Raw genomic sequence first — 13067 nt, forward strand, 5'->3', positions numbered from 1 at the left:
CTGTTGATCAGCTGTTTCTATAGGTTCCTGCTATTTCTAGGGATTCAGACAGCTCTTCACATCCTCCCTCTCTCTTTCCCAACAGAAGCCTCAACCCTTTCTCCCTCCACAAAGGTATTTTTCCTTTTCTAAGATTCTCTTCCTTTTGCCCCTCTCCTGGTTCCAGAGGCCTAGAAACCCCAGGAGTGGTAAGCCAGATCTGAAGGCTATGGGGCCCCAGAGGGGTGGGGGTAAAGCAGGGGGAGCCAGGTGGGCTGCACTGGGGGTGACAGTGGAGAAGATGGGAGAATAAGAAGCAAAGCAGGGAAGGTGCTTTGAATCTAATTAAGGTAGAGGCGAGAGCAGGAGGGGAGCTTTAGGGAGGGGATGACAGCTGGCAGATGATGAGGGGGCTGGGGCAGGGGCAGACCTTTCCAGGGAAGTAAGAGCTGTTTTTGAGCTTGCGAAATGTGATGGCAAAATAAAATGTCCCGGCCATGAGCACGAGGGAGAGGAGGGCAGTGTTGGGCAGGGCCTCACTGGGCTCGGGGTCCCAGCTCACATTGTAGGCATAGTTTCTCTTCAGTGGGTGCTCTTCAAATATCTAGAATGAGGTGGGAAAGGAAAAAGAGAGGGCCTCAGCTCAGAGTATCTTTTCCCCCTCCCTCTTCAGCTTCCAGGCCTGCCCTGGGCTCCTTCCAGGCCCTCTTTGCCCAACCCCTCTCCCCACATCCATCCCTAGTTCCCTCCTTTGGTCACCATGGTAACAGAGTGGTTCTCCTGATTTCACAGCTCAGTTTCAGGGAGGAGGAGGATATGGCTGAGGGCATCCTGGGCCCCACCTTCCCTCCCCCTCATCGTTAAGTTGTGGGGAGTGGGCTAGGGAGGGTGAAAACCTGTGAAGATGAAAGATGGGGGATGTGGCAAGAGGAGAGATGAAATTCAGAGAAGACTGGGCAACGGAAAGAGCCCACCCCACCCAAAAGGGGTATTCAGACAGCAGCAGAGACACCTTGACATCTAGTCCATTCTCCAGACAGCAAACTGGGAAGTGGAGATAGAGGCACACATACACTGCCTACGTCACAACCCTAACTGCCATGAGCAAAGAAAACAGGAGAGGAGGAAAACACAATAAAGGAAGGTAGTGGCTTAAAACCCTCGAAAATACTCCCACCCCCCACCCCAAGCCCCAGGCTTTTGCTGGTATCTACACTGGAAAGGCTTTTGAGAGTCCTTTGGGCAGCAAGGAGATCAAATCCATCTATACGTATAGATACAGGCTATTCACGGGAAGGTCAAATACTGAAGACTAAGCTTAAATACTTTGGCCACATAGTGAGAAGACGGGACTCGTTGGAAAAGACCCTGATGTTGGGAAAGATTGAAGGCAAAAGGAAAAGGGGATGGTAGAGGATGAGATGGATAGATGGGGTCTTGGAAACAATGAATATGGACTTGGGCCGGCTTTGAGAGACAGTGGAGCATAGAAGGGCCTGGCGTGCTATGGTCTAGGGTCACAAAGAGTCAAGACCTAACTGAACAACAAAAACATGGTCAGCAAACGTTACTGTGTGCCAGGCATTAAAGTAAGCATTGGGGATACAAGGAAAGACAGAAACTTGGCTCCTGCCCTCAGGGAGCTCACATTATAATAGGAGACACTATGTATGTAAACTGTGTACATATAAGATCTATACAGTATAAATGGGAGGTCATCTCAGAAGAGATGGCACTGATAGGATTCCTGAAGGTGGGATTTGAGTGGGAGCATGGGTGGTTTTAGTACAAAGGTAGATACTTGCCCATCCAAGGACAGGAGGCTGGAAGGCACACACACAATGTGCTTGGCCACTGGCCACACCTCATCCAGACGCATGTGGCGTCCCACAGGTTGGTGCAAAGACAGCCATGCATGCAGGCAGTCACACATACACACACACACATACACACACACACACAGTGCCCTGACCGTGATGAGTTTGGAGAACGTCTCATAGATGAAGATGAGAGAGATGAGGACGGAGAAGATTTCCTGGGTATAGAGAGAGATGTAGCGCACCAGGAAACTTCCCTCAAAGGCCACCACCAGGATCACCAGCAGCACCAGCCAGAAGCCAATCCACACCCGGCCCACGATGTATTCGAAGTTGTTGCTTTCACAGAACTGTGGGGTAGAGGAACAGAAATGGGTCAGGTGGAATGGGGTGAAATGGGGAAAGGGAAGCATAGAGATGAGTGGGAGCATTGGGGGAAGAAGAGCTGAGGGTCCTTGTGGAGTCAGGTTGAAAGTAATAGGCTCCATCAGAGAGGGATGAGGGGTGACACATAGGTGTAGGAAAGAGGGGATGGGGCCAGGTCACGGGGAAAGGGCATTCTTACCCCGAAGAAGGCCTCTTCAAAAACAAGCAGGGGTCCAGAGAAGCCAAGCACAAGCAGAGGTTGGGCACCCAGCAGGGCAAAGAGGATGCCCTGCACTGCTGTTGAGATGAGTAGTTCTGACACCCCCATCATGTTCTGAGTCTTGTCTCCTGAGGGGCAAAATCAAAAGTCAGATAGAAGTAAAAGCTGGGATGAGGACAGCAGCTCAAGAGTCCCAGAGTTGCTGGGAATAAGTCAGAGGTCAGGGCCATGGCTCTGAGCCCTGATGGTAGTGTTGTTAGAGAGGACCTATGGATGTAGGAAGACTGGCGATGGGTGGCACTGACCTAGGAGGCCACCAAAGGTGATGGCAGGTGAGAGGGCAGCGAAGTAGATGAAGACCACAGCCGCGAGGACCTGAGGGCTAAGCGCATCTGTGATGTCACTCAGGTACTTGGGGTACCGGCGCCGAGCATCCCGAGCCACACCCCCAAAGAAGTTGCCTGTCCTCTGTAAGGGGTCATCCTGGCCCACTGGACCCCCATTCAAGTCTGAAGGGAGAGGGAAGAGAGAATTTCATTCAGACACCTCTCTCTCCCTACTTCAGGCCCTCATTCTTCGTCCTCTGGCTCCCCGGAGGGGAGATGCATCAGGCAAGGGTTGGAAGTGGCTAAGGTGATGGAGTTGGCTGGGGTGAGGAGAGAGGTCCAGGGGCTGAAGATAGTGGGAAACTGTAGAATGAGTTATTTAGCAGGATGTGGGGGGTCCTGGAGAGAAGGAGGAAAGTGAAGAGTGGGGAGGGAGGTTCATAGGATTTAAAAGTTCAAAGAGACTTTGAGTATCCAACCCAAACCCCACATTTTACAGAGGAAGAATATTTAGCTGGAACAGAGGGGAAATGACTTGCCCTAGGTCACACAGAGAATTAGTGGTCAAGTCAGGATCTCTATTCCAGGTTCTCTGATCCCAAAGTCAGTATTCTTAACTCCATCAGGTGAGGGGCAGAAGGACAGCAGTAGTTAGGGGAGACATTGAAGGGTGAAGCTAGGAGTGTGAATAAGATCTCACAGTGCCTACCTAATCCCTTGAAGAAGTCAGGATCAGGTTCAGAGGGGCTGAGCCTGTAGCGTCTTTGAAGCAATTCTTGCTGTACAGGTACCAAGGTGCGTAAGGCTGACTCTGAGGGTGCCTCTGTGGGAGGCAGCACCACGCTGCAGTCCAAGAAACCCTCAAGACACTGAACTAGCTGCTTGCGGTCATGGGCTAGGTAGGCATCTATTCGGAACACCTAGGGAGGAAAGGAAGAGAGGTGAACATGGCATAGACCCCCACCGGGGCCAAGCAGTCCCAACTCCTAAGCTTCTGGTAACTCAGAACCTTTTGAATTAGCTCCATCCTTACCCCTAGGAGCAGGCTTTTCCCCAAATTTATAGGCTCATATATCTGGAGCTGAACGGGATCTTAAAGGTCATCTGTTCTAAGCTCACTTTTTAGATAAGGAAGAGCCAGAGAGGGGAAAATAATGGACATATAAAGAGATGTTATTCGCATCCAGAGAAAGAACTGATAAATAGAAGTACGTGTAGAATAATTTTACATACATATGCCTATTTGTGTCCAACGGTTGCCATCTCTAGGGCAGAGTAAGGAGAAGGGAAGAAAAAAAAGGAAAAAAGAGAAATTTACATGATAACTATTGTATATTTGGAGGGAATAGCAAGTTTTACATAGTAGATTTGCAGTTTCATGGACAATCATCTTTTTTTATTTGTACTATGTTGTTAAAATGCTTGTTTTGTTCCCTGAATTGAAAATAAAATAAATTAAAAAACAAAACAAAACAAAAAAACTAAAAAGATAAAGAAGGCCCAGAGTGGCTATGATTTGCCCAGGTTCACACAGCTAGTAAATAGTGGAGCTGGGACTCCATTTCTGGCTCAGGGACACCAAGTTGAAGGGTCTTTCCATTCTGCTCCACATGCTGCCCTCCCCACCCCTGCAAGGGCCTCATTTCAGGACCAAGGAGGATAGTGGAAGGAACAAGAAAGACTGAAGCAGACTGAAGTGGGTTAAATCAGAATGATGGGGTTACAACCAACTGAGCCAAGCTGATCTAATCCAAACCAGACTGATGTAGGCCAGAACAGGCCAGATCAAAACACACTGGGCCAAACCAGTCTAAACCACACCAATCTGGGCTGAACCAAGTCAAGCCAGGCCAAACCAGGCTATACTGTGTCTGTCTCCCACGCCTGGAATGGATGCACTTCTCACCTTGATCTGGAGCTCCCTTCAAAAATCCTTCAAAAATCAGCTCCAAGACCACCTGCTACGTAAGGCCTTTTCCTGATTCCTCCTCACCCCATCACCTTTGCATATGCTTATTTCACGTGTACCTATATGTGTACGTGATGCCTCCCTCATAGAATATATGCTTCTTGGGGGCACGGACCATTTCATCTTTGCCTCTGTATCTCCAGGGCTTTGCACAGTGCCTGACATAGTAGGCGCTTAATATATATGCTTAGGGTGCTGCAGTGGATAGAGGGCTGGGCCTGGAATCGGGAAGACTCATCTTCCTGAGTTCAAATATGGCTTCAGACAGGTCACTGTGTGACCCTGGGCAAGTCACTTAACCCTGTTTGCCTCAGTTTCCTCACTATAAAAAAATGAGCTGGAGAAGGAAATGGCAAACCACTCTAGTATCTTTGCCGAGAAACCCCCAAATGGGATCACAAAGAGTTGGCACAACCGAATAATAACAACAGCATATACGCTTGTTGATTGGTTGGTTGGTTGGTCGGATGGATGGTTGGTTGGTTTATTGAACCAGGTCAAAGCAGGATGAACCAGGCCAGGCCAAATGAAACCAAACTAGACTGAAATAGACTAAACCGGGTTGAATAGGTCAATTTTGGTTAAACTAGATCAAATTTGGAAAGACTGGATTAATAAGGCCACTCAGGCTAATGATTACGCCTAGCTGACTCTAGGTTTTTAGCTCTCCCACCAGACCCTCCTCCTGCCATTTATTGTATTCTCCAGGAATTCACACCTACCCTCTCAGACATTAAGGTGGCAGCAGCCCGGCCAAGTTGGGTGTAGTCCACGTGAGGGATCTCAGGCCCTAAGAGCACCAAGAGGAAGCGGACAGGTATTGGGAGGTCTACCACTTCTAGGCTGGCTGCCTCCTGAAGCCTCACAAAACCCAGGATGGGATGTTCCAGGAAGGAGGCACGACCTGAGGGATGAGAGGAGAGGAGGAGTTAGGAAGCCAGGCAAGGCAGCACTTTGTTTGCTTTGTGGGAATGACGGCGCTGGGTTAGGGTTTAGGGACAGAGGAGGGCTTGTGAGAAGGAGAGTGGAAGGCAATGGGGAGGAGGTAGGAAGAAGAGATAGGAAATCCAATGATATGTAGCTGGCAGAGAGAAAAGGGCTGGATACAGGGCTTGGGGTGGGGCCAGGATGGGGGCAAGGAATCTGAGAGGAAGTGCAAAGAACTCACCCACTAATACCAGTGCGGCCTCTGAGTTAGGAGGGATCTTCTCCAGGATGTGAGACGGCCCTGGGTGGTCTGAGGAACCCTCTCCCTGCCAAAAGGGAAGGGATGTTGACAGGGGGCTCTGAGCTATAGTCACTGTCTTATCGCTCTAGGCCTCCTCACTACCTCACCCTCCCCAAATTGGTATATCACCTGGATATCCTGGACCAAAGAAATCTGAACTTCTAGTCTCTCCCAAAAGTATTTCTTTTTCCTCTGCCCCTTCCAGCTCAAACTCTTCTAACCTCTTAGTCCCCAGGACCCTCTAGCCTCCTTGGGCCCCCAATTCTTCCTGTTGGCCCTCTCCCCAGCCATACCTGCTCACAGTAGATCTGGTTCTCCAAAGAGGGATGTTGGGCCAGCAGGGGCTCAGAGGGCTCTCCTGAGCGGTCCAGCACAATGGGCTTTACACCTCCCAGAGCCTCTAACTCTCCCTCATGGCTAAGGAAGACAAAGAGGGGTCAGGAGCTAAATGGGGACCAAGGAACAGGTGAGCTATTCCCTGGGGCTTCCACAATAAATGAATGAGTGAGTGAATGAATGAATGAAAAGATGAATGATAACACATTTATTAAGTACATACTCTACTCCAGGCACTGTGTTAAGAGGCTTTGCAGTGGCAACCTTGGGGTAAGATATCCTCCTGAACAAATCAGAGCAGTGCATTTGGTGCAGTGGAAAGAAATTAGAAGCATCAGAAAATCTGGGTTCAAATCCTTGCTCTTCTATTTACAACTTACTGGGGCAAGTTCATTGCTCTGGGCTTTAGTTTCTTCCTCTATAAAGTAAGGGTGGATATGAACATAACTATATGACCTCTGAGGACCTCTGCAGTTCTGAAGCCTATGATTTGAAGAGGGCGCACAGATGACTTCTCCATCAAGTTTTAGAATCTTGGTAGATAGTATTCTATCAGAAATACTGGAGACATTACTGCCTAGAGGCAGAGGAATGGATGAATAACCCTTTGAGATCCTGGACCCCCTTAGAGTCAGCTAACTCTAGAGAAAGTTCTGGATGGTGTTGCATGCACACTCTAAAATTTCCATGCTTGGAGTAGCTAGGTAGTGCAGTGGATAGAGCACTGGCCCTGGAGTTAGGAGGACCTGAATTCAAATCAGGCCTTGGACACTTACTAGCTTTGTGACCCTGGGCAAGTCACTTAACCTCAGTTGCCTCCAAACAAATGAAAAATAAAATAAAATTTCTGTGCTAGAAACGGGAGGAAGTAATCCCCAGGCTGAGGCTTCTACCAGGGGCTGGGTAAGCAAGAGAGGAACTGGGGTTGAGAAAAATATCCCTTGAGGGTGCTGTCAGGACCTTCCTAATTTTCTACCTGGGGGCAGAGCTCTGATGGATTCACCCTAGTTACAGATCAGGGTCCAAGTGCTAGGAAGATGCATGTGTAAATATGTGGGTGATGGGGAGAGGTAAGGTTACCTGTGTTTGACCAGCAGGGCCCTGAGCAGCACATCCCGGTCCTGGGGCCTCACTTGACCTTCATAGATGAATTGGTCTAGAAGCTGGTTGACAATCCCAGGCAGGGTGGTCTCAGACAGGTCCAGCATCACAGTGCCTAGGAAGTAGCATGGCAAGATCAGGGTGGGGGTGGGGGTGGGGGAAAGGGACACTAATCAAACTGAGAGGGGCTCTCTTCCCTCTACTTAGGAGTTAAGAAAAGTCCTGCCCTGACTTCACATGTATAGTGGGTGTCATATCACCCTTTTTGATTGGGGGGGGCACTGGAGGGTGGAAGAGAATTTGGAACTCAAAACAACAAAAGAATACTTAAAACAAACAAACAAACAAAAAGAAAACATGGGCCCTGCTTCCATCTCCCCATCAATATTCCTTTGTGGAGATCACAAAGCACCACTTTGATGGGCCTTTCAAAAGGGCAGTCAGCATTTCTAGGAGAGCTGGCTAGGAAGGGGGGCCCAGGAGAAAGGATTCTCAACGGAAGTGGGATTGGAACCCAGCATCTCTGCTCACCCTTCTGAAAAGTTTTCCGTAGTTCCAGGAGGCTCCAGAAGGTTAAGCAAGAAAGGTGGGGGCGACCCCAACCCCCGGCCTCAGCCCGGTTCTCCTCCAGTCGAACCCAACGCGCCGCCTCCATCCATTGAAGCTCCTGGTTCTTCCCATCCATCACCAGCTCCTGCAGCTCCACATAGACCTAGCCGGGACCCGGGGGAATAGGCAGGTTGGGGAGAGCAGACAATGGGGCCATGGCAGGGACTGGGCTCATGGTAGGAACTGGGTAAATGAAAATTGGAGGTAACCTGGGTTCTAGAGTTAGGACGGGCAGGCATGAGAGAAGGTGGGCATTAAAAGGAAATGAGAAATTTAGGTCTAAGGAGAAGGCTAGAAGTGGGGAGGGGGCATGCTACCTGGACTGGGTGAAGAAGAAAGAATGCAGTGGGAGAAATATCTGGGGAGGGATGCTGGACCCCTGGTTCTATTCATCTGCCTACTTTCAAGGTTGCTGCCTGGTCAAGCAGTGAACCTCGTCCTTTCTCTCACCATTGAAGGTACTCAGAGATCCTTGTGGCAAAAAGGATTTCCTACATCATCTCTCTATCCTGAGCCAGAGGGGCATTTGGGTTGTTATCAAGAAAAGTACTGGGTGATAAAATTTAATTTAAATTTTATGTATATATATATATATAAATTTAATTTAAATTCTATATGTGTGTATATATATATATATATATATATGGGGGAGCCTAGCAGAGCTGGGGTCCAAAGCCAAGAACCAGCTTTCCCAACTGGGCAGAACTGGGACAAGATCAAATATTGTAACAAGTGAGTGATCTGCTTCAAGCTAGAAAGGGAAAAGAAGGGACAAAATTCTCTTAGCCTTGGCCCACTCCTGTTCTGGGCTGGGGAAGTACAGAGAGCTTGATTCTGGCCAGGTTGAGGAAGGAAGCCCTTGGTTCCTAATCAGAAGCAATGTGGAAGCTTCCTATGCCTGAAAGTGTTCTGGGCTTCATGGCCTAGGAGACCGGGGCCTGTTCTCCATTCCCTGGGGTTTCCTCTCTTCCTCTGTCAACCTCTTGGGAGAAGGAGAGAAGAGAAAGAGTGTGCGTTTGTTTCCTCTCTCTCTCTGCCTCTTTCTCTACCTCTCTTTCCTCTCTCCTCTCCTTTCCTCCCTTCTCTTCTCCCTCATGTCTCTCAGGGGTCTTCTCTCCCTCTCTGCTTGATTCTTTTCCTCATATACCTGTCTGGAGATTTCAGGGGTCTCATTCTCCCCTTCCACTCACATACTCCTCTTTTATTTTTCCTTTTTCTGCTTTTCTGGGGTAGGAGAGGAAAACAGGTCTTCTTGCCCCCTTCTCCTTCACCTGTCACCTCCTTTCTCACGATAGGGGAGAGAATGTGTGGAGCTCCTACCTCACAAGGGGCTGGGAAGGCCCCTCAGACTGGGACTGCTCACCTCGTGGATCCTTGGGTCTGATTTGGTCTGGTAGTCTGCGGCTGTTGGCTGCTCTTCGTGATCTAAAGACGACAAAGATAGGTGGATTTTGCTCACCGAGTCCAGCAGAGTCCCAGCCCTCTTATACGTAGAGGATGCCCTCTGGATCCTTCACTCACTGCTCTGCCCAGCAACTGAAGACTTCAGAAAAGGCCTTACCCACCACTCCACCACATCACCCACCTGATGGACTTTTGCTTGGGGACCCAGGACAGTCATTATACCTTCTTACTCTAATACTTAAGTTCCGACAATTTTCCAAGCTGATATCTATGAGGGCCATCTACCGGGGATGTCCAGTTGTTAGACCAGAGTACCTGGATTCCGATTTTGGACTGGAGAGGTAGGTAATCTAAAGTGCTTAGTCATCACTGAATAGTCACTATCAGAGTGACTTTTACTGTAGGCTCCCCCACTCCTTTTCTTGGGTTTTGACCAGATGCTGTCTTCCTAACACACATGTTTCCCACCCTTTTGACCCCTATCCCCACCCTCAACCCAAGACCTGCCTCTTACCACTTTCTGCACCAAGCTCAGGGAACCACAGGACCAGTTGCTTATATCCTGTCCTTATTCTCTCCCCCCCCCCAAAGGACCCCCTTCTTACTGGGGCCCCTTGTCTTTACTAAAAATTGCTGGCACTTAAGTTTTATTGACAGTAAACAGGTACCTGCCCTGCCCTCTCCACTTGGAACCTTGGCGAAGCAGAGGGTGTGGTTGAGGATGCTGGATCTCTGTGCCCTTGACAGTTTTCCCTTTCCACTCCCCCCACATCAAGGGTTGGGGGTGTGCATGGCAAGAGTGGAGGGCAAATCATTCCCTTCAATGAATATAGGGGGACACTGCCCTAACCCTTCCCTCCCTTCTAGTCTCCCATACTGATGGTGCCTCTAAGAGGTTGATGCTAGGATTCCCTAGCTGCCAATCTCAGGTGCAGGTCTCAGCGCATAGGCTGGAAAACATCACTGGACAAGCAAAGATGGCAGACAGGCTCATATCCATATTCCTTAATCCCCTGGTGAGGCTATCACACCTGCTCACCTTAGGTAGGAAAGAGGGTGTTGTATTCCTGGGGCTGCCTTCTCACACACCTAAAAGCCTATGGGTGACTGATCCTCCCCCTAATAGCCCCTTGTTCTCCTTCTCCCTCACTTGTGGTCATTGCAAACAAAGTTCTGTTTACCCTTCAATCAATCTCAATTGGGGCCGGGGGGGAGAACTGGTCACTGAAGGTTAGGTGAAGGAGGATAGGAGAGGAGGTGGGATGAGAAGCATATTCCCCGTATGTGGTGCTACCATAACATACAGTTGTGCTGAGCAGAAGGGAGCAGAAAGTGAGTAGCAACAGAAGGAGTTGGAGGGAGGTCAGACATTCAAGCATAGGGGTGACTTACCTGCTTGTTCCTCCCCAATCTCCTGGGGAGGAGGGGCCCCAGGGTCATCATAGCCCTCAATCTCCAGACTCTCCTCCAACACCAATTCGTTTATCTGCCAGTAGGAGTTTGGGGGAATGTAGTGAGTATCACTCCCTTTCTGGTGCCTCCCCCCAATCCCCACCATAGAAATCTGGGGTCCCAGTCAAAGGTCCTCTGAGCCTATTAGGGACATAAGACCTGGGCGGGGAATGGATGGATAGGTAGAAAGGACCCACCTCCATGGTGTGGTTCTAGATGTTCAAGTCTCTAGCGTCAGCTTCAGCCCAAGCATACCCCGTGCAAGGGGTACCTATTAAGGGAAATAGTCTCAAGGTAAATAGGATCATCTTCCAATTGATAAGAGATCCCAGAAGTCTTTCTACTTTTCTCCCCCTACCCTTGATCAAAAAAGTAGCTGCACACATACTGAGGCATTTGGGGGGGTCTTGGGATCAAAGGTAGTAGAGTGGAAGTTGGAAAGGATGGACCCCATGTATTCACAGAGGCCTATTTCCCATTTCCCTAAGGATGGAGGAGGGTGTTGTGATATTGGTGTGCTGGATGGTAACCACACGAGTCCGGAGACTGTAGGAGCAAGGGCCATTATTCCAGGGTCCTTGCACATACATGGGCATTAACTCATATAATATCAGAGTTGGAAGATACTTTAATTAATTAATTTAGTTTTAGTTTTCAGCATTCACTTCTACAAAATTTTGAATTCTAAATTTTCTCCCCATTTCTCCTCTCCCCCACCCCAAGATGGTGTGCATTCTGATTATACCTTTCCCCAATCTGTCCTCCCTTCTATCACCCCCCTTCTTTTATCCCCTTCCTCTTTTATTTTCCTGTAGGGTAAGATAGATTTCTATACCCCATTGCCTGTGGATCTTATTTGGAAGGAACTTTAGATCATCTAACTTTTTATACCCCTAATTTCACCCCTAACTGAGGCCCATAAAGAACAAGAGATGCCCAAATTTGTAGCAAATCAGTGGTCAAGCCAGAACTAGAAAATTATTCCAGGGCTTGACTCTGCCAAGTTTCAGACCTCAGTTTTTTCCATCCTCATTCCTAAGGGGCTGGGAAGGAGCATTGATCTGAAAAGAAACCCTGCTGTTTGGATGCCAAAGGATGGATAAGAGAACCCTAGAAACTGGATAATAGATATCAGCCTGGGGAAATACCAGCGTGGGGTCAGAGGAGAACAACAAAGAATAGGGCCAGCAGAACTCATTTTTGTCTAGCTACCACAAAGATAGGATCAAAGGAAACATTGAAATTACTGACACACTAGAGATTAAAGTTAGACCATTTCACATCTGATTCACAAATATATATTGAATGTAAATTAAGAGTGTGACATTAGTTCTGGGTATTATGGAGAAGATAAAGTAGGAGATATAGTTCCTGCCCACAAAGAGCTTACAGTATCTTTAGAGGAATAGTACATAAACTGACAAAAAAAGTTTAAAAATGAGCTAGACAATAGTATAAGTTCAGTATGGAGCCAAGTGTCAAGTGGACAACAGAGGGAGAGAGCTGTGTTTCCCTGGGCTGGGGGATGTGGAATAAGCAGGACCTTGAAGGTTGGGTAGCATCTGGGTAAGGATATTCCCGATTGGAGTACAAACTTAAGGGACAAAAGTGTGGAGGTGGGCCAACATCAAACCTAAGCTCAGGACTGTGTCAGTACAGGGCAAGGAATGAACAAATCAAAAATTCAAGAGGAGCTTACTTTCTGAATTGGGAAGAAGAGATAGTAGGGTCGATAATACATTCTCCCCTTTACCAACGCTCCCTGCACTTGGGCTGAGGAAAGTAAAAGATCAGAAGAAAGGACAAGATGATCTTAGAAAGGTTCGAGATCTTAGAAACAGCTGGTTTAAGGACTATGTTTTGTAGATCCCCTTGGGGCTTGTCTCATTAAAGAATCTTTGGCAGGGAGATCTGTGCAATGACCTGCATGACCCCTGGGTCATCAGTTAGTACTTTTCTAAAAAGCTCAAGGAATCACAGCACAAACTTCTTTCTCCCCATCTCTTTCTCTCTTTCATTCTTTTACTTTTCCTATCATCTCCCTTTCCCCATTCTCCATCTTCTTTTCTCTTCCTTCCTCCTTCTTTTTTTACATCCTTTGCTTATACTTCAGACCAATTAGTGGCATCCACCAGTCTAGTTCACCCCCGCTGGGGGCCCAAGGGAAGAGAGATCACTAGTCACCTACAGGGCTGGGAGACTCTGGGCTGTGGTGTAGCCCCCTCCAAAGGGTGCAGTGTGACCCTTGACAAGTCACTTG

General features: G+C 48.4%; 1 protein-coding gene across 1 annotated transcript in view; it reads right to left on the bottom strand.

Moving 5' to 3' along the window:
- SLC4A1 (solute carrier family 4 member 1 (Diego blood group)) overlaps nt 1-8048 on the bottom strand; it is a 13889-nt gene extending 5841 nt beyond the window's left edge. Inside the window, exons 1-10 of the mRNA XM_027873210.1 lie at nt 7874-8048; nt 7322-7457; nt 6199-6322; nt 5846-5930; nt 5400-5581; nt 3418-3628; nt 2688-2891; nt 2362-2510; nt 1952-2146; nt 410-583 (exon numbers count right to left, since the gene is read on the bottom strand). Of these exons, the coding sequence (XP_027729011.1) occupies nt 410-583; nt 1952-2146; nt 2362-2510; nt 2688-2891; nt 3418-3628; nt 5400-5581; nt 5846-5930; nt 6199-6322; nt 7322-7457; nt 7874-8027 (1614 nt within the window). The 5' untranslated portion in view covers nt 8028-8048. The remainder of the gene's footprint in view (nt 1-409; nt 584-1951; nt 2147-2361; nt 2511-2687; nt 2892-3417; nt 3629-5399; nt 5582-5845; nt 5931-6198; nt 6323-7321; nt 7458-7873) is intronic.
- Between the last annotated feature and the right edge of the window lie 5019 nt (nt 8049-13067).

Source organism: Vombatus ursinus, unplaced genomic scaffold (assembly GCF_900497805.2).
Source record: "Vombatus ursinus unplaced genomic scaffold, bare-nosed wombat genome assembly UNPS02014801.1, whole genome shotgun sequence".
Classification (NCBI taxonomy): domain Eukaryota; kingdom Metazoa; phylum Chordata; class Mammalia; order Diprotodontia; family Vombatidae; genus Vombatus; species Vombatus ursinus.